The sequence below is a fragment of the Cynoglossus semilaevis genome, chromosome 1 (genome assembly GCF_000523025.1).
Source record: "Cynoglossus semilaevis isolate Cse_v1.0 chromosome 1, Cse_v1.0, whole genome shotgun sequence".
NCBI lineage: Eukaryota > Metazoa > Chordata > Actinopteri > Pleuronectiformes > Cynoglossidae > Cynoglossus > Cynoglossus semilaevis.
This window is the reverse complement of record NC_024307.1, coordinates 30931827-30958901: the sequence shown is the minus strand read 5'-3', so window position 1 is coordinate 30958901 and position 27075 is coordinate 30931827. Positions and strand designations below refer to the sequence as shown.

At 39.5% G+C, this 27075-nt stretch overlaps 1 protein-coding gene across 5 annotated transcripts in view; it reads left to right on the top strand.

The window, feature by feature from the left end:
- Positions 1-26885, top strand: part of col25a1 (collagen type XXV alpha 1 chain) — a 129634-nt gene extending 102749 nt beyond the window's left edge. For 2 of the 5 annotated variants that reach the window (XM_025062601.1, XM_017035024.2), the window contains exons 14-37: positions 599-643; positions 6132-6164; positions 7948-7983; positions 9717-9761; positions 11299-11361; positions 12192-12260; positions 12780-12824; positions 13622-13666; positions 13825-13902; positions 14815-14838; positions 15738-15782; positions 15859-15903; positions 17234-17314; positions 17392-17454; positions 17535-17585; positions 17867-17893; positions 18310-18390; positions 18707-18742; positions 19207-19260; positions 19350-19403; positions 20396-20422; positions 20696-20749; positions 22935-23012; positions 24600-25449. In XM_025062601.1, the coding sequence (XP_024918369.1) occupies positions 599-643; positions 6132-6164; positions 7948-7983; positions 9717-9761; positions 11299-11361; positions 12192-12260; positions 12780-12824; positions 13622-13666; positions 13825-13902; positions 14815-14838; positions 15738-15782; positions 15859-15903; positions 17234-17314; positions 17392-17454; positions 17535-17585; positions 17867-17893; positions 18310-18390; positions 18707-18742; positions 19207-19260; positions 19350-19403; positions 20396-20422; positions 20696-20749; positions 22935-23012; positions 24600-24752 (1332 nt within the window). In that variant the 3' untranslated portion in view covers positions 24753-25449. The other 3 variants (XM_025062607.1, XM_025062595.1, XM_025062605.1) reach the window with 3 other exon arrangements.
- Positions 26886-27075: the final 190 nt, after the last annotated feature.

The window sequence follows — 27075 nt, the reverse complement described above, 5'->3', positions numbered from 1 at the left end:
TGTGAGCATTTGGTCATAAACACATATAATATGTGGAAACACATATTTTGGCGTTATCTTTAACACAGTTCTAAACCACGTATACACCACAGGTAGATAAATAATAACCTAGCTACTGGATGTGAATTCTATTTAATAAGACATTTGAGTCAACACCAGACTGAAGGAAAACCATTGCCATCCTCTCCTGCTGCAAAATACTGCAATGACATTCAATCTGCTTTCAAAGACTTAGATGGAAAACATGTGAATTTAGGAGGTATATTTTTCAGCGGTGATGCCAGGAGTTTATGGCCTCCATCATGCCCCACCGAGTATATTACATCACCTGAAGTCGGCCATATTCAAACCATGTGTGATGACTCAGTTAGTGACCAAAGTAAATTCAACGTGTTCAGTAATGGCACTTCATCTCAGCTGCGCTGCTTTCAGATTTCACTCCAAACATCCATTAAGTGTTTTTTTACAGCGTAGTCAATCACATACAGAGAGGATTCATCAAAATCCTACAGTGTGTTATGTGGCAGTCTGGCACTTGTCCCCATCTGTCTCAGCTGTGTAGCACTGACTCGTTGCTGTTGTGCTTTCTTCGCCACAGGGTGACTTGGGCGAAGAGGGGCCGAAAGGTGATATGGGAGAGAAGGTGAGTCATTTCTACTTTCATTTTCTTTGCTGATGCTTTAGAGCCTGCTGAGAGAACAGAGGAAGTCTGGCAGAGTTTGGAACTCATAAAAAAAGGTTGACGTCAACCAGCTAAGAGGAGATCTGTGGAAAAACCTGTAGAAGCAGCAGAGGTCAAGTGGCATCCACTGTAGTCAAGGTTGCAGAACACTGATTCTCCGAGCACCTGAGGCGTCCTCAGGGCTTAATGTAGACTTAATTGCTGTGCTGCACTGACCCTACTTTCTGCTGCTTGAATGCCTCCTGCATTAATTCGGAGCATTTATCATGAAGACAGCTCATCAAGTTGGGATCTGTTCCCAACATAAGGCTGAGTGAATCTCTGCTGGAAAGATCGCTCACAGCTCTACCAAAGAATTCTTAGGGCCTTCCAAATTCTTTTTTTTTTTTTTTTTTTTTTTTGTTTAGTTTTATGTTATGTTCTCACATATTTTCTATGCTCCGTACTTCACACAAAAAAAGAAAAAAGAACTGATCTTATTAATGGTGCACAAAGTTTGAAGGAGTTTTCTCTCTAAAAACAATTGTCACAGCTGTGCTAGATTCACTGCGACGGGAGACTGATACTACAACACACTAGAGTTGAAGTTTTCAAAACACTGCAGATGCTATTTTGTCAAACAAATATAACATAATGGACCATCAACTGACTACAAGCTGTGTACTCAAAACGTCACTGTCAATTTATGGCTCCTCAGCAAAGAACAACTTTGATAACTTCTCTCTTTATGGCTACTCCGGTAGCCTTTAGTTAAAAGTCTGCCACACACCTCTGCCAAGAAAGACACAGTTTTAGGGAAACAGATGCAGGACTTCATCTGTGGAGAATGAGTGAACAAAAAAAAAGGCAGATAGAACTTTGCACCTTGAGCTTAGCTTTGATCTAGTCTACCTTCATGCTGTAAAAAGAAAAGGTTTTGAACTAGAGTTGGTCCTGAATTGAGTACTTGTTCCACCTGATATTTATTATTTAGGAGCATATGGACCTATTTCGCAATAAATACATTCATAATCTACTGCGAAAATCTGAAAATACTCTATTTGGTTGGATTGTCCAAAATGTGTGTATGCTGTAAATGTCAGTGTTTTTTGTTTTTTCATAGTGAGCAACATATGGCAGGGAGAGTTGCTTTTCATTCAAGACGACATGCTGTATATCCAGATGACTTTAACATATGTGTGAGACGCCATGAGGACTGATTTATTTTTCAGTGCAAGTGGAGAAAATGTGTGATGATGGACACGCAGAAATCTGCATCTGTCATCCCACAGTGTGAGCCTCCTGTCATCAAGTGGGAGACTCTGTCTCATTTAACTGCTCTTCCCTGATATTACTGCTGTACATTGACGCAGCGGGGAGGAGCGGGGGTGGACTTTGGAGAGGAGGGTGGGGTGACAGGGTCATCCTCCGTCTGGACAGCTAACGATGCCAAAGTTAATAATAAGCTGCACGTACTGTGGGGGAGAAGGGGGAGGAGGGGTAACGCAGAGCCAGAGGTGAGGCTGGGGCTGCTCTAGTGTGGTGAAGGAGGAGGAAGGTTAAGGAAAATGGCCGCATAAGCATAAGAGAATCCTCCCCGTCATTATGAGGCAGGGATCTCAAACTCACTGTTAATATTTGATATTACTACACTGCAAACAGCTAGGACTAGAACTGAAGCACATTAACAAGGTACCTCGATGGCAAATTTAAAAAATGGTTGACCTCAAGTCACGGGCTGTGAGTTTGTGGCCCGTGTCCTGGAGTAAAGGCTGTGGATTACAGTTAGTAAAGCAAATCACACAGACGTTTTTTTATGCATTTGAGGGGTTTTATTTAACTCCCAAAGGAAGCGTTCCATTTAGCAGAGGTTATGAAGTGATGAGTGATTTACATGATAAAGTCCTGTCATCGTTGATGGACTGGATGCTGCTGTGTTTCACAGTAATCAGTAGAAGAAGTCATCATCGGTTATTGATCTGCTCAGTCTCTTTTGATTTAACATCAGACTCCAGGAAGTTTATCTCTTTTTTTATCACTCGTTGTGTTCAAGTGCACCAATGAAACAGACAACCTGCTATGATTGATTGGTCAATTCCATAAGCCACCGTCAGCTGAACAGCAATAAGTCTTACAGCTGCTGCGTTTCTGTCTCTGCCCCCGTTTAAAATAAAACATTAACGTAGCTCTAAGATTGAGGTCTAAACTATATCTCTCACCCTGAGTATTTAACTAGGTGTGAAATTAACTCTGACTCCTCTCATTGATAGGTTCAAAGGAAAAACATCTTTAATGTCTTCATAAAAAATAAAAAAAAATACAATAAACTGGAGTAAACTATGGGAAAGGTTTTGAGAAGTTCCAGGCTGTGTGAGTTTGGCTTCAGTCCATGTGGCATGATGATGGTATAAAGTTCAGTGCCAAGGTCTGATCCAAGCTTACGTTAACTGGCCAGGTTTCAGCCCATGGTCAGATGTGTCGCAACACGTGGTCCTCATTTGTTTGGCCCCATATACATTCATTTTTTACCCTCAAAGATCCTGGAGTATGTTTATTTAGATGGAGGAATTCATTTTTATGCAGCATATTTATCCATCTGTCCATTTTCCACCACCTAATCCAGTGCAGGGTCATGTGGGAGCTGAAGCCAATCTCAGTTAACAGGCATTATGTTCATAAGGAGAAAAAAAACTGATCAACCATATAGAATCTCGATTCCAATCTTAAGAAGTTTGTAAGATAGTAAGCCATAGAAGGACACACATATTTGGTTCAGATCTTTGTCAAATGTCAAGAGCAGAGAGGGAGGCTTCATAATGCATCAGGGCTGTATTTCTGCCACTAATATAACTAAAAACATGGTCCTGTGGTTCCCAAAGTAGGGGGCATGGAGGCATTGCAGACCAGGCACATCAGGTCATATTGGTTTAATTTTTAATATTTTGACTCATTTGTAATTGTATTCCCTGTTCTCAGTGGGGTTTTAGTGATTACATTGTCTTAAATAACATGATAAACATGATAAAACAAATGTAATGCTTCATATCGGTGAACTCAGCAATCACGAAGTTCCTCTGCTAATGCTGTTAAACATACAGTACCTCATCAGGAATCAGATATTGTCAGTGCTGGATTTGCCTAAAAAAGGAGCTGAACTCTTTGTTCCCAACTGTGGTCGTCGGTGGTGATATTCATGGCATTTATATCTGACATTTCTCAAAACGCTACTCTGGCCTCGTTTTTTAATTCAACTCCATCTTTTCCACTCACATTTGGGAGATTAGTTCACCAAACTTTAACAGATTTTCATGCTATGGTTTGGGTTGCTGTAACAGCTCTCCTTCCTGCTCCACTCTGCTCTGCTTTGTGGTCAAATCACAACATGGTAATTGGCCCAGCTGGTACTAACAGCACTGTGGGCCACACCTTAACTCACCCCCCACATTTAAAACTTTTTCCATACTGCTTTTCTTTACTTGAAAATTGAACCAGTAAAACTCTGCCTGGGTTTGTGAAAGTGGTGTCACTCCTGTTTGTGTTGTTGTTACAGAGAGCGTGTGTGGTGTTTAGCAGCTCAGCCGGCAGAGAGGGAAAGTGATAATTGCCTGCGAAGAATTCTTTGTGACTTGTTTTCACATGGCTCACGGTCAGATCTGGGATTACAAGTTGTTATTATTTGCCAAAGAAAAAAGAGATTTTCTCCTCATCATCATCATTCAACTGAGTTTATATCACTTACAAATATATTTATTTATGGTAATACAGGCATAACTGCAGAGATTTAATTTAACAAAAAGTTGTTTGTTTATTGACAATATGAAATAGAAGAGTAATAAATAGTAAAAAAAATTAACATAGCAACAGTAATAAAAGTATCAGGTATATTATACAGTGTATATATATATATAGAATATATATATCGAATCCACCTTTCAGACATTTTAGTTCTTTTTCTGCTCCTCATCTTCTGAATTTCTCCCATGTAGTGATCTGGTGTGAAACACAACAGCAGAACCGATATGTATCTGCAGCAAAATCAACGAAAAAAAGCTTGGATTCAGAGGCATTATCATAAGGAAGAATTATATAATTATATAAAGACTTACAGTCACTGTAGAGCACATTTACGCACAGTTCATTTTTTAATCAGGTTGGATTTACATTATAAACCACAAGATAGTCATGTTGCTTACCAATTAAGCAGTAAAAACTTTTTTTTACTACGAGTCGCTGAGAGCTGTTGTGTTGTTTTTGCAGCAAACCAAAAATGATCTATGTCCAGGAGGTAATTAAAAAATATTTACATCTAAGTACAGTCTGCCACATAAACATCAGGAGAACTGCTGCGTTGGCTTGTCCATGCCAGGAGGATTTAAATAAACTTTCACAACGTTTCTTGCTTTTTGCCAATTGCTCCTCCTTTGTTGGTTTTCACACTGGGTTTAGACATTTCTTCTACATTTACATGTAAAGCCTCAGCTTCAAAAGCGTTGGCTAGTTTGTTTAGACAGCTGTCATTCTTGGAATACTTCATTTTCTACTTTCACAAAAACTTATTCCACAACTATAAACTCCAACTCATTTTAAATTTTAGCCGTTTGTATTGTTTGTGTACCAACGTAGCTAATCTGAGCTACGTCAGTCCAACTCTAAGCTATGTACCTTCAATAACTGGAATCTGTTTAAAGATAGGGATGGAGATGTCCTTGAGTGAGCAACAAAGCCCAGCAGTAAACACCAATGCAGTTTATTGTGTGAAAAAAAAATGCGGCAATTAAACATGCCGTGTGTGCTACGCATCATAATGACTGCCATAAAAAGCTGAGGGCGAGAGACATTCCTTCAGCTACTTCTGAGCGTGAGGCGTATGTGGAGTGAAACCACAGCGAACACCAGGGCTACAGACCCCATCTCCATCTCCACAGCACTTTTTCCCACCAACCGCCCATAATTACGCTCATTGGCCCCTTATTTAATGTCTGTTTTTACTGTACGCTGCACTCAGTCATGATGCAGTGCAAAAGAAAGGCCACGGTCCTCGACTTTGGGGGTGGCTGTTGGAGAAAAATGTGATTTAAACGCGTCTCTCTCTGCCTTTGGTTCCACGCCCTACCTGAAGTGTTTAAATGGCTGCTGCTCGTGCTGTATATCTATCAAGAGCCTCACTTCATTTGCTGTTATGATTTTACTTCTATACAGTGTTGTGTTTCAGCCCCTATGTCGTCACATCACTAGGCAGCCGCACTCATGTGAAATACAAAGCACTGGGAAAATAGCGACACTGCTGACCAGCATTTGTGATGATGTGTATTTATATATTTTATAGGAGTACTGTATATATAACTCAACATACATATTTTAGCACTGACGTTATCGCGCTCCCATTTCAAACTTTCAAACTTTGTTTCTACTTTTGGCTGTTTGTCATTCCGTGTCTCACCCATTTCTCACTGTTTTATCTGTGCCTCAGGGAGACGCAGGCTCCTCCGCAGCTGGCATTAAGGTGAGTGCTAAGCTATCACCAAACTCTTGTCAGAGTCTGTTTTTGATCACTCCTAGGTGTTTGTGGTATCCGTGGCTCTCGGGGCTCATTTTTATGCTGCCAAGCCTTGGTATTTTTGTTAGCTTTAAGTTTAAAGTTCCATATATCTCTTTTCACATAATATGACCTCAGTTATTGTTGGACCTGCTTCCAAACACTGGTACATGGCCCCCAGTGTGATGGTTTCTCATCATAGGTTTGGGAAATAGTATACACAGTTTTAATGTATCATTAAAACACACAGTATTAAACGTTTGAGAAGGTCATGTCAAGGACAAGTCTGTATACCGTAGGTCAATAATAAAATTTTGATGTATGTTAAAATGTACAGTATTATGAAATAAGTTTTATGAAGAAATATTTCCAAGAAAATAAATAAGTGGAGCTTACATTGGCCATGGGTGTGTGCCTTATGTGTGGTGAAACATGTGCTTGTTTTCTTAGCCACCTACTGTAGTCACATGTTTTATAGTACCAGTCCTGAGGACTTGATGTTCTAGATGTGCTCTTGCCAAAAATGCAAAAAGCTTAGCTTAGTGCTAAAAGGCCAATTTCTTCATTAAAATTCCTCTGTTTTACTGATATGTGTTTTAAAGAAGAAGGGCTGTCAAAATTAGCAACACTTACACTGTCACCATCCAGGTATTACTGCTGTAGTACACAGTCAATACACCTTTACACACCGCGGGAAAGCACTTCAAGTTTATAATAACATCTCGTCTGGTATGCATTCGTGGAAGTTTCAACTTCCAGTCAGGGCATAAAGTAAGTCTTCAGCTAACAGACTGTCTGACACAATTACTACATGGATTGGAATGGATTGTAGATCGTTAATATTCTCTAGGACTATACCTTCACCGAAGTTTTGAAAGCAACTTTCGAAGCAATCTTCAAACCACTGTCAGGATGCATCCAAAGCTAAATTTTAAGTACATTTTAAGTAATGTCTTCATTTAAATTTGTAGTAATTATTTGGTTCAAGTAGTCAATCACAGAGAGCTACATTTCTAGAGCTAACAGAGCAGTACAAACATTTGGATTTCTAGAGCTAACAGAGCAGTACAAAAACAGTGTTATTGTTAACAGTGTACCCAATCACTGCAGGGATTCTGTTTGTATTTTAGTCAAGACACAGAAGTTCCTGTCCTTATTTTTAATTACTGCTTTTTGATATGTTATGATTAGTCAACAAGTAACAGTACTATCATATACATTGTATTTCCCTTGCTGCATGTCCAAATACAGTAGAGTACAGTGGGTCCTACAAACACTGTGGGCCACATTACGTTAGCAGTTACTAAGTTACCAATGCAAGGACACAATTAACATAGGACACGAATGAAACCAGCAGATGGCATATTTACATCAACAACTCACACTTTTCCTGTTTCCTTGTTCTTTTACAGCAGCCTTTATACAAACACTGTTAGGGTGTCAGATGTTACCAGCTGTTGTACAGCGTCTTGTGCTTGTAGTTGAGATATAACTGAGAGAAGAACACCAAAATGACTTAACTTCACCGCTGGGTCAGAAAAGGAATGAAGTCCAATGAAGTCTCAAAGAGTCTGTTGTTTATTTATTTGAAGTTCAACACCATGTCATAAACATGTTCATGGAATAGCATTTAACCAACTAAGAGGGATTAGGAAGCAAAATAGGAAACATGAGTCATTGACAAACAGCTGATGTTTTATTTTCCGTGAAGAAAAACAGCTTAAAAGAAAAACCTTTGCTTGTGTTGCAGGGTGAACCTGGAGAGCCTGGACGAAGTGGACATAAGGTAATAACTGCACACTGTCCACAAACCGTTCTCTCTACAAGAGTGAGCTGCAGAACATTAGGGAACCACATTAGTGAGGATCATTTAATGCTCGCCGTCGGGCCAGGGCCAGCGGTGAAAATATGAAAGGAACATTTGCCGATCAGAGATTTCCCTGGAAGCGTTTGGGCCTTTTATTACAGATGACACCCTAATCTGTTGCGCAAGAAAATGAAACTGCTAAGGTTCTGACGAGGGCTGTCCAACCCAGAAGAAACCGTGCTGTTTAAAATGCAATCAGTGGAGTGTGCATGTGGGGTCTCAGTGAGCTGACACACCGCAGCACAGCACGTTGGCTCTTCTTACATTTACTTTGGCATTACACTTGTTCTGGGCCAGTGTTTGGTCCCAGGTATTTAACTGATATTTCTGAATGTTTTTGCTGTTATGTCTGACCTGTATTTCAGCACTAGACCGGGTCATTACGTACCCTCCTACTATTGACTACATTAGTCAAACTTCTCAGATTTTTGCCGTTTGAGCGGCGTTTGTCGATACGATTATGACATTTGATTATGATTATGATAAAGAAAACTGCTGCTGATGTGGTACTTAGAAAACAAGCATGCACCAGGGAGAAAGTATTTTCCTGCACAGTAATATAAAGTATTTTTTATCTACCACTACACTGCTTCCAGGACTGTTTAGTGCCCCATTTAATTACCTTTTTAATCCCCAGTGCTGCACCCCATTACTTTTTCTTCTCTTTCCTTTGTTTGGATAAAATGGTTCCGGACAGATGAGCGGGCTTTGAGCTGTTATGCTGTTTTGCAAAGAAAACATTTGTGGCTAAACTAATATTTACTGCTTTATCTTATCTCTCATTCTGCAGACATTCTGCCCAACTTCTAAATTACATTTTTAATCATAATAGCCATCTAGTGATATTGGAATGCTTTTATTAAGTGTCACCTTTTGGCAGAATATGTTGTTTATGGGGGAGACTTTAATTTGTTAGTTTAGCAACGCTTTCATAAACAACAATGGACATTTACAGCCCCGCCTCTGCTGCCCCGGAGTTCAGCTGATGATTCTCACGCTGTGCTAATCAGTCTTTTTCTTGTGCTATAAATAACAGTCGTCCAAATTGAGCGTTAAATTATCCAGAGTCAGAGATTTTGTTTTGAAGGTGTTATAAAGTCTCACACACTCGATATTATGGATTAAATGACTGCGCATTACTCAAACTCGTGTGGAATGAGAGTCTGGAGTTGTTAAACGACTCGACAATGACCCGACCTTGGTTGCGAAGGAGCAGGGCCAATTCTGAACCTCGCACACTGCCAGACTCTAATGACCTTGAAGCCGATGGCATCTTGTGCAGTTTTTATTCTCACAGTATTTTACTGTCTCTCCTTCCGAGAATCCGCCATTTTCACACATGCCCGGACTAATAAAAAACAAACTTCTCTGCACTTTGTGAAGGGCTAACGAGCACTAACCCTACTGTCAAACCATGGCTGCATGAGTGGGTACCCGAGTGCATGTTCAGTACCTTCTGCTCATGCTCACCACAAACAGTCAACACAAGCAAGTGGACAGCAGACCACTTCTTCAGGATTATAGCAGCATGTAGCCAGGAGAAAGCTTCGGAAATGAGGTGTCAAAACTAATAGAAGCCTAAGAAGCCCACATTAAGGTTTGACTCAGCTTAGCTTGGCTTGGCTGTAACATGTCACACTCTTCCTATGTAGGGAGAGCCAGGACTTCCAGGGCTGCCTGGACTCCCGGGGATAAAGGTAAATGCTTCACTGTTTTTACCTCAGATCATTTTCTCAGTCTTGTCCCTCTCCATCCGCTACGGCTTCTCCACAGCAGAGTTCACAGTAAAACCCTGCTGGCCTTTGGTCATGTCTCATGTATGACACATCCAAGGTCTCATAATCTTGTATTCCCTGCTGTGTGGGATTTGTACCACGACAGCAAGGTTACATCTGCTGCAGTGGTAGAGGTCCACTAATACCTGCACATCCAGCACAGTTTGAAGTGAGGAGCTTAGCCCAAGCTCACTGCCGAGGCCGAGCAGTCCATGCTTTTGATGTGAACCTGCCAGAAGTCGGCGAAAAATGGATTCATTAAGGTTTCCTAAAAGCCCATAGGTCTGTGAATTAATGAGCAGACCGCTTCATCTGTATAAATCACTTTGAATCACTTTCATTTACTCAAGCTCACAGTTTAAGTAGCGATATCAACAGAGTTAAGTGCCAAATATGTCAAAACTGCTGCTTGTTAAGGGGAGGAAGTTTTTTTTTATTCTCATAATTTCAAAAGCTTTCCCACAAAACAGCATTTTATTGTTTTTCCTAAGCAGCTTGTTTCCTTTTAACTGCATCATTACCGATCAACCACACAAACGGCACATCATATTTCATCCCCACCTTATGCCTGAAGAATAGCAATCGCCCTCTGTACTGTAGGATTATGAGCTCGGAGGAATGCTCAAACAAGCACTATGGGTGGATGTCTGATGCTGTTTTGATGTTGATTTACTTTATTGGATGCTCTAACGCACTGCCTTGATTGGGGAAACAAGCCACATCATTTTCTATTACATTATACATTCTGCTGTTTTAACTTAAAAGTCTGAGAGCTTGATGGATCCTAACAATAATTTTGCTAATAAGGCACGCACAGCTCTGGAGCTCGGCTGGCATTTTTGTTTTGCTGCACACTCTTCACTGTTTACCCAACGGCAGTTGTACAGTCAGTGTTCATTATCAATACAAAGGCTCTCAGAGTGCCTGCCTGTGTTTTGTGAGGAAGTGCTCTGTAAGTGATATACTTAAAATGAAAATGAACTCAAATGCAAATCAAAACACACTTTAATGTGCGTGTGTGTACACATGGATTTTTTGCATCTATTAAAGCTTATTAGGTAAAAATAAGCAATAAATATACAAGAGGCAGGAACTACCTAGCCACCATCTCCATGTAGGCCATACTTAAGGCTACAAAGGTCACATGGTTAAGGCTCCATTTATGGGCCATTTATGTATAGCTTTCATGGAGAGCCTTTGGGTGTGTAAACCCTGTAGCCCACACTCCTCATTCCAATTTGTACATCCACGTTGTGATGCTGGCTGTGAGAAACCACTGATGATTTTAGTGTTCTGTGCACGTGCCTCGTAGCACGGGTTCGTTTGCATGTGCAAGTGCATGCTGCTAAGTGTGCATTTTGTGTTTTACCATCATTCAACAGCAGGTGGAGGTAGTGCTACACCAAAACATGTTTGAATCTTCTTTTCTTTTCAATATTATCTGCCTCTCCTGCTTTAGGGTGAGCCTGGGTTTCTAGGCCCCCAGGGAGAACCAGGACTTCCAGGCCTCCCCGGTACCAAGGTGGGTGACAATGCATCACGTGATCTAAGAAAACCAACATCTTTGTTTTGTTTAACATGACAAAAACATCTTGATTATTCAAGGTGAAACAAGGAATATTTTTTGTTTTCTTTTAGTGATTCTGATGCTTATTAATCACATATTTGAATTTGGTTGCAAAGGTCAGGCTGTGACTTTCTTTTGCAAGAAGTCAGAAGAGGTTTCTGAGAGGAGATTCCACCATATTTTTTTTTACCATCCTCAGTGGGCAGCCATGTTGCAGCTTCAGTTAAACTCAGCATCACAGTGTTCTATCACAATTTAGGAATCGGTTGTAATGTAGATTTAATTTTTTCATTCATTTTTTTTTAATTTATGTTGTCTTGGCCAAAAAGCTCAATTAATTACACGTTCAAAAAAAGCTTTAAACAAATTACACTGTCACATTTCTGTAGTATAATAAATCATGTCATAGAAACCTCTGCATGAAATGTTACGAAAGGATCACGTGTGTTTACAAACACCAAATGTGAAATTGAAAACATCAAAACTAACGTAGCAAATTAACCCGTCCTGGATTTATACAACATCCCCATCTATAGGTTATTTACAGTCACTTCACCAACACCCGAGCACAGAACACAGTAGATTTTGTGGTTTTCTGTCAGATTTTGCAGCAGTAAAAAATAATGTGTTTGTAATTTTTGTGTAGTTATGGCAGTGCTGCCTGACATTGCAGGCTTCATTTTCACAATATATACACAAATTCTGCCATTATTATAGAAACCATATGCAAGGGGATCATTTGTCAGAATCAGGCTGTTATCTGGTGTCTGCTTTGTCTGTTTTAGGGTGAAAGGGGTGACCATGGCCCACCAGGAAAGGGTGAAAGGGGGGAAATTGGACCTGTTGGACCAAAGGTCAGTCCTTAAATGTGCTCTTTGGGACTGGGTTTTGCTGCCATCTACAGTGTGACTGGTCTAAGTGCAATAGAAACCATTCCTTGATTGCACAGCGCGGCCTTGTTAGACTTCATCAAGATTTAATTTTGTTAATCCCCAAAAAAGAAAAACATCCCCAGTGGGTCTGTATAAAATAAACTCAGTGTAATGACTTTTCCATTGTTTGTGTCTGGCAGTGACCCAGAAGGTAAAGCTGAACATTAGTCTGAACTTCACTGACCCAAAGGTCATAGAGAATGTAAACCTTTTCACTGCCAGGGTGTAAATAAACTTTGCCTCATTGCTTGTCTGTAATGGCACATGAAAAGCACTTGTCAGATTGATCATTAACTTTAAATATATATATACACACACACACACATAAATAAGGCTTTCAATTTCTATGTGTAATTTTAATACAAAAAGTCATGATGTGTAGCCTTTGATTTTATTATGTTCTTTCAAATGTGTAATAATGCTGCTTCCTCTTTGTGTCAGGGTTCACAGGGAGAGGCTGGAACCCCTGGTCTCAAAGGGTCAAAGGTGAGTCTTGCAGATGTGGTGCAGACTGTGGTCTACATTAGTGATCCCCGGTAGGGGAATCCCGGGGGTCATGGGATTTTCACTTGAGGGTGATCTTGAATTTCCTTTAGATATTATGAGCTTTGGTATTCATTTCCTTGAGCTGAAATGGAATTGTTTGTTTATTATTGTTTTTATTTGCCAGAAAGACTCTGTGCTCAGCAGGTACTAACATATGTAATGGAGTAATCAGAATTTAAAATCTAACCGCACAAAGCACCATATTATGAAGACTCAATAATTAAACTTAGTGTGGCACTCTCATGTCCGTTGTCTATTTCCCAGAATGCCACAGAGGTGGTTCATGATCTCCATCAATATTTTTAAAGTCCAGTCCTTCTGTTCCTTTGTTGCTGCTGACTGTGTCCTGATGGGGTTGCTGTGCGTGTTCTCAAGTCTCAAATCTAACACAGCATTACGTCGCTGACCCACAAGGGGGCGAGATCTTCCATCTCTGCTTTGTTTAATTTTTGCACTTTGTTTCAGTTGTTAAGTTACTATTGTCATTGTAACCTGAAACATTTTGTTTTTAAAAGCAGCTTTGTTTACATTAATTCTAAAATGTTTAATTGAATATTTATTTCACAATTAGTAGTTAATTCAGTCAATAATTACATTTTCAACATCAACCATTAAACCCGCGATTTGTCTTGTCTTATTTAATATCACTTTAGTTAGTTACAAATTGATCTACATTTTTTTCATTTTCTGTTTATGCACAGCACCTTAATTACTGTTATTTTCCCTCCTTACTTCAGGGCGAGACAGGAGATAAAGGTGATTTGGGACACAGTGGCCCGAAGGTAAGCATTACATGTCCATGTTTAATTTCCCCTGTTTTTTCCCTAAACTGTATCCTGTATTTAAAATAATGTATTTGTGCTATATGTTTCAAGTGTTTGTAAAGTGGTAAAACATTTTTTTTTCTTGTTTTTTTTAATATATTATTTATATCAACCAGGGACCTCCTGGGCAGAAAGGAGACCAAGGAGTTACTGAAATCATTGATTACAATGGAAACATTCAGGAGGCTCTACAGGTCAGATCATCTACATATTAGTGGCTGCAGTTGTTTCTAATGCATACAAATCTAGTATTTAAAGTATTAAACTATGTCTTTCTTTCCTTTGTTGTTTTACACATTTGTTTGAAAATAGTTAGGATTGATAGACTTGTATATTATCACAATGAAAGGCTTATTGAGATTGGGTGAATAATGCTTGTATGAAGAACTGATATATTTATAGTAGTAGGCCCACCATTGGGTACTACCACTCAAAGTGCTGGTTGTGTACTAGTTTAACCATGTACCCAGGGTTGGCACACAACCCCCTAAGTCTGCAATCGTACCCTGTAGGTGCAACCCTACGCTGCACCTCCACTACATACTGGGGTGACAATCTGCTGTTGCCTTATTTGCCCCATTTGTGACCTTGGGGCACATGCAGGTAGAGAAGTGGATTAACGGGTTACAAAGCTCTACACAGGCAACTTCAGCTTCAGTGGTGGGGAGTACTGCGCTCCCCACCACCAGTTAGAACTGAAGAAGCCTCTTGGATGAGAGGCGAAACGTCTTCTTCGAGAAAACAGAACTTTTCAACCTTGACCATGACCTGTATGACTGAGAATCTTCACAGACATAAGAAATGAAAAGACATAATGGATTGATTCTAGGGGGCACGTACACTGTCTCTTTAAAAACATGGCTACCAACAGGAAAGCCAAGGGATTATGGCCAAGGATCCAAACGCCCCACACAATCCGGGCACNNNGCCAAACACCTTCAGTGTCTCTTTGCTGCTTCAACATTTTTTGGTCCAAAGGCTTCGAATCATTTCACTGACCCCACTTGTCTTGAGCTGTATTGTGTCAATGAGCTGACACGACAGTTTCTCTTCTGTGTGACCTTATCTCTTCTCTCTTTAATTCCACTTCTTTTGGCCCACTGCAGAAGATTACCACTATTACAGTCACGGTAATTAGGCTCTGTGTGTTCTGTGTGTGTGCCACTCCCCTACAAGCGATTCATGTTGTCTTTGCATGCACCTGTTTTCAGCACTCATTCAGCACTCATTTGCCTGCCTGTTTTTGTGTGCTGCCTGACGATGCCTCGAAGTCTGTTTAGTGGTGTGACTGGTTTCTGCTTCATTAATGTTTATTTTCAAAAACTCAATGGCACTCATACATCTGAACCAAACTGAAAAAAGACATTTGCATTCAGAGTGACTTGGTCCTTAAAATAGTCTTGATTGTTGTCACATTTCATGGGATTGGTGGGGAAATAAAAATAATTTCCTCACTACATGTAGTGTTGTTGAACGAGCAGACAGGTTTGGCCAGATTATGCGTAAATGGGACTAAGCTCTTGATAATCTTTGCTCAATGGCTAATGTTTTTCTTGCTTTTTTGCATGTTCCAAATTGCAGCAGACATGTTTAGGCGTGGCTGCATTGGTGGTCGTACACAACAAATATCCAAAGTAAAAATACCAGATGTTACATTTATATTAACATCAATTGTTGCATATTTGCTAAATAAGTCAAAGTTATATTAAAAACCCACTTTATGAAATGTCAACAACAACACTTTACAGTCCTCGTGTTTATGATTGCAGCATGTCTTTCAGTGAAGCTTCCTGTTAACTGGTTTCTAAAAGCTAATTTTTGGTGTTTTGCAGTGTTCCAAATGTATGTGCTGTTATTTGTTAGCAGCCTCTAATGCACAAACATGCAGGCATGTAGTTCATATGGTGACTGAAAGAAGCATCATATCAACTTGGGTGCTTAATTACAGAAGCTTCCTGTTGCATTTAAAATAAGGTCATGACCCACTGTGTTCCAGACCTTAACCAATTTTCACATGTACATTTTCTAGGGTCCTCCTGGGCCTGCAGGGCCAGTGGGGCCACAGGGTGTAAAGGTAAAATGCTGATGCTATTTTTGTCAGTTTTCATTTTTATATTGTTTTCAAATGCAATAAACGTCATTGATTGCAGGGGGATCGTGGCATGCCTGGTCTTCCTGGACTCGATGGAGAGAGAGTGAGTTGAGCTCCTGTGTTTCTTTAGAAACTTTATTTACTATAGACCGTCATTCATTTTTCACTCAAAGGTCAGGGTAATTATTTGTGATGCCATACATGGAAATTAAAAAACTACTAATTTTCATAAAAGTAAATGAGAGGAACCACGGCACAGAAATAAAAGTTGTAAAAAAGACACCATGATGGCATAAAGATTTTTAAAGGTGGTTTTGACATTAAATAAAAGATACTGGAGCTACATTTGTTTGGTTACTTGAGGTAATGGATACTAACCAATATACCTTGTTTACTACTGTATAAAGTAGCCAACAAAATCCTAATTAAAGGAAAAAAGATGCACTGAACATTTTTTAAATCATGAGGTACCGTCCTTATGTCTTCCTCCTTCCTAATGTCTTAGATTCTGAAGGAAACTTTCCAGAGAAACAAATAAATAAACTTAACCATTTTTAAAATGTGTTATTTGATACACTGCCTCTAAAATGGGCCACATTTGGCCCCTATGCTGCCTGTGTGCAGGCAAATGGTAAATAAAGTCTTAAATGGCTTTGTTTTTGGATTTTTTCCAGTGTTTTTTTTTATTTGTTAAAATGAAAATGGCATTTCATTTCATTTTGAAATGTATTTTTGTTTTTGAATAATGATGAAGGTATGTTTGTTATGTCAGTGTTACTGGTTATGGCTTGACCAAATAAAATACACGGACCTTTGATTCAAGGACTACTAATCTGCAGAGCAAAGATGAAGTGCCTCCATAAAACACTGGAATTGAATTATGCATGAAAACATTCGTTAGACAACAGTGTTTCAGTGCCTTGACTTTGACCTTTGAACCCCTGTCTGGATGCAAGTGAGATATTTGTCCTGATGGTAATCCTAGTATGTGGAATTAAAATCTGCAATTTCCAGAGCCAATGTGAAACATCCAGTGATTTATGATCAGTCTGCCTTTTAAAGATCTTCTGGCAGATTCTCAGTCTGTGTGCAGCAGGATTTGCTCCATCATCAAGGCCCAAAATACAAAATGTCTGGGTCTGACGTTGGACTGTGTCCTAGTATAACATCCATATTCACTCTGTCATGATTACAGAATTCAACACAACTTTAGTTTTTCCATAAAATATGCACAAATCTTTGCCAGTTTTGAACAGATGGGAAGCATTTGTATCTAATGGTTACGTGGTTATTGTACAGTAAACATAATCTTGTCTTTAATGTGATATCTATACATTTAAGAAAGTCAGGTTTATCACTGTAATATTGTAGTAATCGGCGCAATAATTGTGAGGAAAAGTTCTCTGAAATTGTGTTTTTGCTCAAATGTTTAGGGTTACAAAGGTTCAAAAGGAGACATGGGGATGCCTGGGGCTTCTGGGGAAAAGGGCACTACTGGTTTACCGGGTCTACCTGTAAGTCTTGAAATATTTGCATTTCATGTTTCTCAAAAAGTTGAGACGTTCTCACTTCAGGCCATTTGTCTCCTCAGCGCGTCAATGGAATGAAAGGAGAAAAAGGAGATCTAGGTCTTCCTGGTCCTCAGGGTCCCTCCGTAAGTGTGATTTATTTGCTTCAGTAGTAAAAACAAATACATTTGCTGAATAATGTGTTCATATACTGTAAATATTCCAGATCATAGGTCCTCCAGGGCCACCAGGTCCTCATGGGCAATCAGGACCTATGGTGAGATTTTCTATGTTCTTAGTAATATCATCCGATTATGTCAAATTTTAAAAAAAGAAAGAAAAAGGAGCGCCAGTGTTTAGTTTAAAAAAGTTATTTTTTTCACAAAGCTTTGTAATTTCCTGCTGTACTGTAGATATTTGTACACGTCTGCACTTGCCTGATTTCCATACCATTCTTTACAGTGCACTACCTTTCTAAAAATGATCACATAAACATAAGAGAGTTGAATAAACAAATTAACACTTGCGCTAACTCTGTGATTTGTTCCACATTTATAGGGACCCCACGGTTTTCCTGGACCAAAGGTGAGAATCATAACTCATTTGATTTATTTTCATCACAATTAATAATGGTAGTTTAAACAAATTTGATAAAACACGTTTTATTTTACCAATGTTTACTTTTAAAAGATTTATTTACATAATAGGCACTTATTTTGTGTAATGTAATAGCTAATGACAAACACAAATCAACATGGCTGACAGGAAACCATGATGAAAAGGTGGTAATAGGTGAATGTTAGTTAACAGGCTGTGTGTATGTATTTAAGTGTGTTGTTTAATTTCTTATTTTATCTCTGTGTTTTTGCCATTGTACCATGTAACAGAACAACATTAGAGAAGCTGGTTTGGATAAGTTAGAGGAAAGTTGGCAACATAGTGTTAGAGGGCTGTACCGGTGTGAATACCAGGAGCACTGCTACTTTTTCTGCTGCTTTCAGGGAGAACCTGGACTACATGGGGTGAAGGGTATGCGAGGGGAACAAGGGCACAAAGGCGATCGTGGACCGTTGGGTCTCCCCGTAAGTTCGTCAACAGACGTTCTTTTTCAGAGATTTCCACTCACACATCGTGTCCTAGTTTAGCTCGCTCAGATTTTGTAGTCATGTATTTGTACGTACATTTGTGCGAGTGTTTGTCTGTGTGTATTTGTACTGCCGTCTCCATTTTCTGTCTTCATGTCCATTCGCCTGGGCTGATGATTTTTGCAGAGCTACCTGTAACACAGTGTAATGCAGTTGTTATAAACCCTGCCATCAAGTTGTCGCAATAACAGTGTTCATCTGGTACTAATCCCTACACCTTGTTCATGTCACTCATACGTCCATAACCACGCAGGGAGCCTCCGGCTTGGACGGCAAGCCTGGGATTAGGGTGAGTGTCACATGACCAAGAGGCTTCACCACCCGACTCTTACTTCTTTCCCTCAAATCCTTCATTTATTCTTTTATTTCTCCTCAGATTTTTACCATGACATTTGTTTTCAGTTAAGTTTTAGTGAAGTCCTGTACATTGAACACTCAGCAGCCACATTCAGCTAAGTCAACCACTTGACCAGATACAGTGGTTAACAAGCATTACCAGACTCTCATTTGTCCCATGCTGCATTAACATACTCATACATTAACTGTCAGCACTGTTGTAAATGTTGTGTGTGGCCAATGCATGTCTAGAAGCCATGTATCTGTGTGCTGGCCATGGGTCAGAAACCACTTTGAAAATGCCACACATATTCTTTTCATTTGGAAATCGTTTTAGAAATGTTAACATACCTTATTGGAAAACCTGGAGTTGAGTGGAAGGACGTTAGTTCACCATAACATGTCTCTCTGTCTCAGGGCACCGATGGTCCTCCAGGTCCAGCTGGTCCTGCTGGGCCAAAGGGTGACCTAGTAAGATGGACGTTGATTCTTAATCACAGGCATGTCTGGTAAAGAAGTGATGATGGTTGATGTGTTGTTTGTCTTATTTTTTAAATTAGGGTGAGAAGGGTGCCCAAGGTGAGCCAGGACCAAGAGGACCCTATGGACTTCCTGTAAGTAAACGAAATGGAAGAATGCTCTCAGTTGTCTGCTGAGTGGGGCTTGTTGGCTAAAGGGTTGTCTTGACATTATTTATTACAAACTGAGATTTGAGAATGAGTATTTTTAATTGTAATACATGTTGAGGTTGGTAAACATGATGTTTTTGTGTTTGTGATTCAAAAAACAATGTTGGTTAGATGAGGCCCAATAAAAAAAAGGTGGCATGTGAGGTGTAACTCCCCTCATGTATCCACCGGGTGGTAAAACTGAGACAGTGACAGGTGAATTTTGAGATGTTTTAATGAAATGCTTACTATATAATTACTACTATAATAGAAAAAAAAAATCTCACAGGAAGTTTTGCTGCTGTCTTTGTACTCGTTGTTAAACTCCCTCAATAATCCCAACATTGTTGGCCTTCTCAGGTAAATAAACTAACCATAAGTGCAATGAGACACTGCACTGTCGAAAGAAAACACAACACTGACCGACTAGAGCGCAGCTGGTTGTAATGAAAAGCAGTTATGGTGTATGCAGCATAAGCAGCTGGAACGATATGTTTTCGAATAAGAATATTTGAACGACGCATCAGGCCCCTTACTGATACTGGTTTATGCACCGTGATCAATATCTATGTGTCTAATCTATTATTGATATCAGTGATACCCAGCTGGCTGATTTTATGAGAACCCTCCATTAATTGCCAACATAGGAATACTTCCATGCAGTATTTAAGGAGCCCTCATAATTTACCCTGATCATTTTTTGTAACCATTAAGTTCCAGGTGACAGACTTGGTGGGGCCTGAGCTAGAAACATTGTTTTCTACTTTGACAGAGATTTCAGTGTAATTATCAATACACTGTTTAATTGATCCTAAAGAAAATCAGCTATTTGAAGTATGTGACAGTGAAACCAAGATTCAAACCTCATAATCAACCCATTTTTGACAGTTAAAAACACATGTGTGTAAGGACTTTTTTTTTTTTTTTTTTACTCATAGGGTGCTCCGGGAACACCAGGCCTGGATGTAAGTCAAGGAACCAACCAACTTGATAATTTTGTCTTTACTGCTCCTTTATAGAAACAGGATTGTGTTCTTATTTTTGGTGCTGCTGCATCTGATACTGAAAAGATTGTTGTTTTCTACATGTTTTTTCTTTGCACATCTATCGATCTATCTATCCTTGCTAAGTTCTATTTCTTTCCACCCTCATTCTGTCATCTATTAACTCTTATTCATCTTAGTCAGACTATAAACAAATGCCTCCAGAGTTATTGAGCTCAGCCTGTACCTTTTCAGGGGACACAAGGCTTAATGGGAGAAAAAGGCGACGTTGGTGAAAGAGGAGAAAAGGTAGATGTAGACGTGCTGTAGTAACCCTGAGTGAAGCTTTTAACATTCGAGCTGATGTCAATGGACAGCAATGGGTGTTTTAGATTGAGGAACGATTACAGAACAACATGAAGAGAACACACGTGAATTTCTTTATTAATAGTTTTTTGAACAAGGTTATACATTTTTGTGGATAGTTTCGGGCTCGTGCTGTAGGGTAAGTCACAAAATATTATAAATATAAAATATTTTTGAACAATCCTTAGACCTTAGTAAATTTGTTAAGGCTGATATAAATAGTGTACACTTTTTCTGTGGTGCTTTTTTTTCATTACCTACTCGCACTTTTCCTTTATTAAAGTCACAACCATAGCCAGTCACGTGTTTAATGCATTGATACGCTGGTTCTATTGTTACCTCATACAATCTCACATCATTGAATCCCGAACTCTTTTTTATGTTCAATTGGCGTGTAATACAGCGCAACTTGCTTTGCATAAAATGTCATCACCTGCCCTCTCAGATCAGCCTTCGTCTTCCACCGCGGAATGACTTGCCATCTCATTTTTCAGAATCATGAGTCCCGCCTCATTTTCGAGCATCCACAAGTGCTTTCAACGTGACAGATCAAAAGTCCATTGACAGCAGGCTTTTCACATTTGTTTTCATTTTGTCCTTCCCATGCATGACCATGAACCCACACTTCACCTCCCTGAGGTTTGGAGCCCGTTGATAACCCTCCGCTTGTGTGCACAGCGGTTGACACCAGTCGGTGGCTCATCTGTGTGTTTTAACTAGGGCTGTCAAAATTGACGTGTCAATAGAATAATTTGTGAAATTATTCAGATTTATATGTAAATTTTGAACTGATTGACCGTGATTGTGCTGTAGAGCCAATAATTCCACATTCAAGCCACTTGTTGTTACTCTTACACAGTTGTAAGAGTTACAAACACTTACAAATAATCATATTCAGAAATGACATGTCATCGGTATTCATCAAGATTGTGATTTGATTAATTGTGACTCATCGTGATTAATCTGGATTAATCCTAATCCCAGTTTACCCAGTGATCACATTAAAAATGTGATAGTTTGACAGCCCTAGTGTTTTAACGTGTGATGTTTGATCATTTAGAAACCGAATCCCGTTCCCTGGAAGAATGTTTTATACCATGTATTTCTAATTCATTTTTTAAAAAATGAACTAAATGTGATGAACTGTGCATAACTATGGACAAACACCAGGTAGTGCTTAAATGTGTGCAGACAGAGCTGCACAAATTACAAGGTTAAAAAAAAAAAAGTTTTAGAGGGACATGTTTTGTCTTACATTATGCAAGTAAATGTTGTTTTGCAACTGACATTTGTTACTAAAAGTCCCCTCATCTGGTTTTCAGTTAAGATAACACTTTGCTAACATTTACTGTAGCCTTGAAGGGTTAAAGTTTGAGGTTTTTCAGTGTGTAGTGGATCTAATACTGTCTTGTTGGAGGCATCTTCCCTGCTACTCTTTCTCAACCTTTGTGCCCTTGATACCCCTCTTGGCAAACAGCTGTTTTCCATCCCTACCTACTGTAATACTCCCTCCATTTACCCTTCCTCTGTTTAGAGGAATGTTTCAGACCACCTGGTACTGTTTGGTATCCCCTCCTATCTAACATCAGCTTTCGGTCTTTCCCTTCCTTGGACCTGAGGCTTCACTTTAATCGCTCCCCTTCTAATAGCACACTCTCCCGTTACATTCAAAATGTGTTGTTTAACTTGACCAACCCGTTGTATCCACAGGGGGAGAAGGGAAAGAAGGGCAAAAAAGGGCCTAAGGGAGAGAAAGGAGAACAGGGTGCCCCTGGATTAGATGCACCCTGCCCATTGGTATGTCCGAACTGTAAGCTAGACGTCTCTAGCTGTGTAGAGCAGTCGTCTCCCAAACAAGGAAAAGCGCTCAGTGGCTAAACAGATACCTTGCTTATTCCAGAGCAAACTAACTAGAGTCCACCAATTACTCTAAAATCTTACACATTCCTAAAAATAAAAATAAAAAGTCCAAACCAACTTCTCATCATCCATGTGAGGTATCTGCAAGCTAACAGGGCAGCTCCTCCTTCAGCCCCTCATCCTTGTATCTGAAGTGGTGTACAGATACAGGGGTTAAGGGTCATCCACCTCTCTCCCAGTAACACTCCTAGGTCATCTTTGCAAACAGGGTTTCCGGGGATTTAAGGGTGAAAAGGGGGAACCAGGGCAACCCGGTCTGGACGGGCTGGATGCCCCATGCCAATTGGTACAGTATTTATCTTTTTCCTTCACCGTGTACTCATGCATGCCTACACCTCCAATCACTGCTGAAATGAATCCATGCATGACTCCAGACCACAACACGAGCATGAATGCATTTTAGTCACAGCCACATGACATCAAAGTAAACAGCTCTCTCACTAACGCTCTGACCACCAGCAGCCTCTAATGTACAAATATCGGTTCCTCAAACTGTATCATTCTAATTCTAACCAAATCTTAATCTCACTCAAGTATTTTTCTTCATCCTTTTCACCAGGAATTAAATGATCAAACCTTCATTACTTGTCTCTCCACCTTTTTAACCTGACAGCTAACACTAGCTACTAAAGCTACTGATGGATTTCCCATGCTACAAGAAAATAGACCCCACCTTGACTCTGTTAACCTTTTTTCTCTTTCTATTTTTGTACCAATTGGGCCAGACTGTAGTTATTTTAAAAAGGAACATTCTAAAAAATGTGTTTAGACTGATACAATCGAAATGAAAATATTTCCGTGACACAGTGCTGTGCGTGGGAGTTAAAATGCTGTGGTCAAACAGTGACAGGAACAAAGCAACTGTAGCATAGCTAAGCTGACTGTATACTGTTAGCCAACAGAGGTAAGAATATTTGCAAAAAGAGGTTTTATTATTATGAGACTGTCACAACTTGATTTTAGATGAACTTTACATTTGTTGTAAGGGCCCCATGTTTTATGGTTTTTGGTAAATGTACAGTATATTAATTTTCTGAAAGATACCCTTGAGGCCATTACAACAAAATTAGAGTTGCCATTCACTGCCATGCATGAAAAACTGTTTACCAGTGGTTCTTAAATGGTCTTTTTTGTTGCCCATCCTTTTTAATAAATATAAAAGACAACTTTCTGAGTCCTTAAAGCTTACTACTTGGTCTGACTGAACAGAATTGGAATGAATGATAATAAACCCAACACTGCAGTCCAATCTGAACTGCGACCCACCATTTAAGAAACACTGGTACGCTGATGTGTTGTTTCAATGAATTGGGAAACAAGTCTTGCAACATGTGCTGTCGTCTACATTATTGATCTGAACGACAACACGACAGGTTATTCTGTAACTACTGTGGATATAAAAACTACATCTCCCAGTAAAACAGTTATGTGATCACTCCAGTCCACCATTCTGTACTCTTTACTTTGATGGGTGAGACATACAGAGTCTTCGTTGTCTTTTTAAAAACAATATGTTTTGACATGGTGTTTCATACACTGTTAGATTAACTAATGTTGTTAAAAACAACAACAACCAATGTTTTCTTCAATTGGTCTGTTGTTACTTTGCAACTACAAAAGGTAAACAATAATTGTTAAACATCAAATCTATTTCTTTAAATGTAACGTTAAAATGCAAAATGTAATATTAAGAGCCTCAGACAAGACAAACATTTTTAAAAGCCTCATTCAATCACCCATTCTTTTATGTTTTGCTCTTTTCATTGATCATTTTCAGTCTTATTGTTAAATAATCCTGGTGGATGACTTTAAAATCCAACAATTCACCACTGTTTCTTTTCTCTCCTCTGCTGCTCCTCCTCCTCCCTCACAGGGCCCAGATGGATTACCTATGCCTGGATGTTGGCAGAAGGTAAAACCAATTTACTCTTATTACAAGATTTTACTCAACTGCATCTTGAAAGAAAAAAAAACAATTATTTTTGTTAGACCAATGGACGTTGACTTACTTAAAAACAATGCATGAACATTATTAATAATCCTCATCTTTAGTTTATTAAATGTGGTAAAATAGTCCTTGTGTATTGCGTTCTGTCAATATAGGGTTCTGCATCTTTTCGGGATTACTGCTTGAGAGTTGTATTGTACTTTTGAAATGCTTGACTGTTGAGTTTAATTTAGTTTGGAACAATAAACTAAGACGGAATGGTTTGCCTTTCAGATGTCTAGACCAGTGAGTCCCAACCATTGTGCCATAGTTCACCTAATTGGTCAGACAGTGGCAGGCTGAACAATTAAGTACTATTCCACTAGAACGCAGCAGAGGCTATAAAAACTAATCATAACGCTCTTTGGTCTTTCTTCAATTCCTGGGAGTATATCAGCATTGCTTTTAACTAAACAGGCCCAGGTTAAGTACATTGTGAGTAGTTTGAATCTAGAAGATCATGATATTTCATGATATAAATACTTTTTGTGAGATTTTGTTTGGTGACGTGCCATGAGATTTTTCTAATGTGAAATATGTGCCGAGAATCAAATGTAGGTTGGGAAACACTGGTCTACACAATTCTTTAAATTTGAGATTGAAAGGCTTAAAAATTCAGATTTTTCAGCAGTAAAAAGATGTTTAAACTGGCGTGTGTTTGACTGTGATCCATATCAATCATGTACAACTGTCACCAAACCAAACCAAACCAACACTACATTTCATTCTCTCTCCTGTGTTTTTCTTGCAGTGATCACTCTAACCTGAAACGCATGGAGTTTGTAAATAATGCTTCTTTTATGGTATTTATAGTTTTTTTTAATGGGAAAAAATAGTCTTAAAAGAAGTCTGTGTAAAATGTTACAAATTGAGATGACCATCGTCGGCTGCTTCTACTCACTTTGCCACATTGTGTGGAGGGAGGCGGGGGGCGGGGTGGGATTTTGTGTGTCTGCATTCTCACGTCCACGCCGTGGTGGAGCACAGATGGCCGGCTGGCAGCAAAACTTGTCTCCAAGTCTCTGCATGGCTCAGACCGAGTGTTGCAGTCCAGCCAGATTCAAAGGAGATGTGGGAGGAGGAGATGGAGGAGGAGAGAATCTGGACTGGCTCTCTAACTACAAACGCTAGGTGTTTTGTATTGTTTCGTCTAAACAAGCTCACCACCCTATTCATGCAGCACCAGTTTCTCGAGGACTAAAAAAATAGACTGTGCCAAAATAGGACATTGCACCCTTCACCCCTGCAAAAGCATGAGTAGTGTACTGAAACTATATTTATGTATTGTACATACATGTCGATGTTGTGTGGTTGCATCGCAGAAAAGAAAAATCAACACTAACAACAAAAAAAGAAACAACCAAACCTCCAGCACTGAATCAGTAATTGTTGCTTTCTTTTAATGTTCCCTCAAGGGAGTCACGCCATGGCTGGTAGCCTGAGAGTCCCCAGAACGTTAAGCTGTCGGTTGTTGTTACTTTGTTTTGGTGATGCCTGCAGAAAGTCTGATGCCAGCAGGATTTTCACTGTTGCACTTGTGGTGCTGCGACCGTTGCTGCGGTGCCCCCAGCAGTCACACATCTCCAGTCAAGATGGCGGTGTCACTGCACTGATGGGAAAACAAATTAAAGGGGTTTTAAGAATCGAACCATCTGCCTGGGGTTCCCTCTCAGAGCAGGGGTAGATTGTGCGGTAGACATGTGTGTTGCCTCTTGGGACAAATGTTTCTTCAGGGTCACCTGAGAGTGCCAACAGAATGCAGTCCTCTTTCTTTCTTAACTTTCTTCTTTGCTTTCATTCTTAAACATTGTTTGTATTTTTGTGTATAATAGCCTTTTGTGCCTCAAGCTTTTATTCATTCCTTTATCAAACGTGTACAACTTTATACCATATTTTTGATGATTTGAATGGTGTATTTCACATGGATAAGCTCTGCTTGGTCAAGAAAAGGTTAAGTATTGTTAAAAAAATATATTGTGTTTTGTTTTGTTTTGTTTCTTTAATATGATTTGATGTTGAAATGCAGTACGATTGTGTCAGAATACAGCCAGTGATCTCATTCTTGGTTTGGACAAATTCAGCTGTGATCACTCTGGATTTGTTGTCTGGGATATTACAATATTTGTACCGCGTTGTCCCTTCTCACTGCATCTAGACGTTAACTCGCATATTTGAAGTCCTCTACAGGATTAAACCATTTCTGGCAAAAAAGTGTAATACATTACATTTGGAGCTTTTGGTTTTGCATTAGGATGCCTTGAAATTCAGGCAAGGGTGTTCAGTGCTAAACTGTGCAAAAGACGCCAATGCGAGATGAACTTGTGCTTGTTCCAACTCTTTGTTAAAAAGGTGCAAGAAAGAG